Source organism: Taurulus bubalis (assembly GCF_910589615.1).
Source record: "Taurulus bubalis genome assembly, chromosome: 16".
NCBI lineage: Eukaryota > Metazoa > Chordata > Actinopteri > Perciformes > Cottidae > Taurulus > Taurulus bubalis.
Window position 1 is genome coordinate 14798072 of NC_136604.1, and position 3741 is coordinate 14801812.

Consider the following 3741-nt stretch of genomic DNA (forward strand, 5'->3'; position numbering starts at 1 on the left):
CACACACACACACACACACACACACACACACACACACACACACACACACACACACACACACACACACTCACACACACACACACACACACACACACACACACACACACACACACACACACACACACACACACACACACACACGCACACACACACATACACTCACACCCCTCCAACCTGAAAATCATCGCCTTGGTTTTCACGGCTCGCACTCTCCCGCGAAGTCGAGGTTTTTCTTCAAGTCGTGCTTGTGATGGAAAGCAGAGAGGAGATGGTGATGCTGGCAGAGGGAGGTCAGCTTGGCAAGAGCGGCTCCAACGTGTCGGGAGGCATCGGCAGCCCCGTGAGAGAGCCGCAGGGGAAGCCCGGACACAGGAGCTGCCTGAGCCCCGGAGCAGCGCCCTACTCCCGCAGAGCGGAGGTGGTGATGGAGGAGAGCGCAACGAGGAATATACGCGCCGACATGAGGCCAGTTGGCAGGTCTTCCTCCGGAGACAGACACCGGAGTGACCATCCCCACAAAGACGGCAGCAGCTCAGACACCGAGTCAGACTTCTATGAGGAAATTGATGTCAGCTGCACGCCTGAAAGCATGGACTACCCGACAGCGAAAGGTAGGCTGGGCGCTGCATGCCACTGCGGGTTTTCTGGGACTGCGTGCTTGTGCAAATGAAGTTGATTGAATGCCAACGTGGATTATGCCAATCAGATATGTCCGGATACGCACGGACGTTTAAACAAATGCATTTTTTTTTTTCGTATCCAAAAATATGCAATGCATTTCAAATGTTGAATATTTCCTGATCGAAATGCACTGGAGCCTCAATAACAACAGAGATAACTGCAGTCGGTGTCTTACAGCAGTTCTGTCAAGTGTTTGGCTGGAGGTGACACCCACAATATAACCAAGCGTCTCCCTTCTGAATTTGACAATGAGTCTTTTAAAGCAAATCAGCCGTATATGTATGCTTATTGCATAAGGAAGAATGCAATATTTGTATGTAAACCACAAGCAAAACGTGTCTGTCTGGCATCTTCATGGTGCAAAGACCTAAGACATGTTTGCTGAAAATATGTCATAGCCTACATCGGAATTATTTGAACAGATAGTTATATTAATATCAATAAATGTATATTTGAAGTTGTTGTTTGCCGAAACGAATGACGAAACGAATTACACAAATGCAACCTGATGATTTATAATTATAGTCTACAAAAATGATGGGTCATACATATATATCAATATACTGTGTAAAATAATATCAACAATAAAAATATACAGCAGGTAGTGTTTAAGACTCGACAAAATGAGGACCGGTGCTGTGCGTCAGGAAGGCCGTTAATAATAAAAGTGAAACACAAAACAATGAAATTGAAATCAAGAAAATAACTTCAATGCGATGCTCTTCCATTTAAATGTATCTTCTGACTGTGTTTGAAACTGTATGCTAATTAAATCTGATGAATTATTCTGCATACTGATTCAGGTCGACATGGGGATTCTCCGGGTCACCAGAGTGAGACTGGTGCCGACCCGGGCAACATTGCCCAGGGTCCGGGCTCCCTCTCCTACGCAGCGGATCAGATCCGCCGGTACCGGACAGCATTCACCCGGGAGCAGATCGGCCGGCTGGAGAAGGAATTTTACCGGGAGAACTACGTGTCCAGGCCGCGGAGATGCGAACTGGCGGCCGCCTTAAATCTACCGGAAACCACAATCAAGGTATTACTTTGTCTCAAAGTACATGTATTTCATATACATATATATATATTTCATATACATGTATTTGTATATATATATATATATATATATATATATATATATATATATATATATATATATATATATATATATATATATATATACATACATACAGGCCTATTCATGCAAATCTAGGCCTACCCTCAACTGACGATGGCACTACTAGCAAGTACAGATTTATTTGGCTTGTTAAGAATTAAAATCCGTGACTAAATACAAAAAAAACTGCTCCAAATCAAATTCTTATTCATGCGTAAAAGCGGAACTACATATCTGCTTGTGTTATTGTGGTTTGTCTTTGGATCAGTGGGCGTTTTTGGTTAATATTTGACTCGCTGTGTCTCTGTCCTAAAGGTGTGGTTTCAGAATCGCAGGATGAAAGACAAGCGCCAGCGTCTGGCCATGACTTGGCCTCACCCTGCTGACCCGGCCTTCTACACCTACATGATGAGCCACGCGGCGGCCACGGGGAACCTGCCCTACCCCTTCCCGTCCCACCTGCCGATACCTTACTACTCCCACCTGGGTGTCGGTGCTGGCTCGGCTCCGGCCGCGACCCCTTTCTCCAACCCGCTGCGCTCACTCGACAGCTTCCGCATGCTGTCTCACCCGTACCAGAGGCCGGAGCTCCTGTGCGCCTTCAGACACCCCTCCCTGTACCCGGGTCCGACCCACGGCCTCGGTCCCGGGGGAAGCCCCTGCTCCTGCCTGGCCTGTCACTCAAGTCAATCCAACGGTATCGCTACCAGGCCCTCCGGCTCGGACTTCGCTTGCTCCCCAACTAGCAGGACTGACGCTTTTGTCACTTTCACGCCTTCAGTGCTCAGCAAACCCTCACCTGTGACATTAGACCAGAGGGAAGAAGTGCCTCTGACCAGATAAAACCCAAACAAACCAGTGTTTGTTCTATTTAAGCCTTTACCATAAGCTTTTTAAACCTAGCATATTATATGATCAGGACTGAAACAGCATGAGGAGGTAGCCTGTAAGCAGTGAGAGCCATCTTTAAACTTGGGGCGAGATAATTAGCCAGATCGTCAACTGACGCTCAACGGATCTCCCATTAGCCTATACTGACAAATATGTATCCCACTGCAGAGCCAGGACAGTGGCTGAAATATGACGACATGGACAGAAAACCAGATTTGATTTTTTTAGAAGATTAATTTGATGTGTGAGCGAGAGGGTTAAATCTAGAGACATTTAAATGTGCTTGACGGATTGAGTTAAGCTTTTTTTTTTGTTATCATTACGCGTCCAACCCGACCTACATGTATTGCTAGTTACGCGAGAAAGATGCTTTCCGTCTCTCTTTTTAACAAGGGGATTTGTTCACAGACTGCGGCCGTCTCATTATGAAGCAGCTTCTCCACTCCGGGCCCCTCCGCGGCGGCTCCGGGTTGAAATGTGCAGATGCTAGTGAAATTAGTAAGTGATGTATATGTACGACCCGGTGAATTTTGAGTGTTGAATTAATGATAATACCAGGAAGAGATCGTTACTGACAAAAAAGTAACAAGGCGCCGGGGGAACGGATTACAGCCCGCACGGTTTGACGAGAGGGGGAGAGGAGGAGGAGAAGGACCCAGAGGAAGATGGAGAGAGGCAGAGAGTGGACAATCAAAATGAAAGAAGAAGAAAAAAAAACAAGTTCACATCTTTAAGCCCATCAAACCCTCTCAGTTCTTCCCAGGAACAATTCTTATACATGATGAAAATGTGATTAATATATGCCTATCGGCCTCTTTTAAAATATTTTTCTTGTCTTGCACTGCTGAAGTGACACCAGTTTGGTGGCATTTTGTGGAGAAAGCGGACTAACAACTGACTGAATATGTGTTGTTTTTTTTGATTGGTTTTGACTCTGTTTGTCCTAAACGTTTAATTTGTAATAAACGCTGTCAACGAATCAATTGAGCAAATGAATGTTCCTAAACATTTTTTAATGACTTATTTAAGTAGCAAAGAGCCTGAATGCAGAG

General features: G+C 45.5%; 1 protein-coding gene across 1 annotated transcript; it reads left to right on the top strand.

Annotated features, from left to right (window-relative positions):
- Window positions 1–250: 250 nt before the first annotated feature.
- LOC306749235 (homeobox protein XHOX-3-like) lies at window positions 251–2641 on the top strand (the record flags this gene model as incomplete). The annotated part of the gene is made up of 3 exons (XM_079232499.1): window positions 251–611; window positions 1485–1720; window positions 2114–2641. The coding sequence occupies 3 exons, from the start codon at window positions 251–253 to the stop codon at window positions 2639–2641; spliced, it is 1125 nt and encodes a 374-aa protein (XP_079088625.1).
- Between the last annotated feature and the right edge of the window lie 1100 nt (window positions 2642–3741).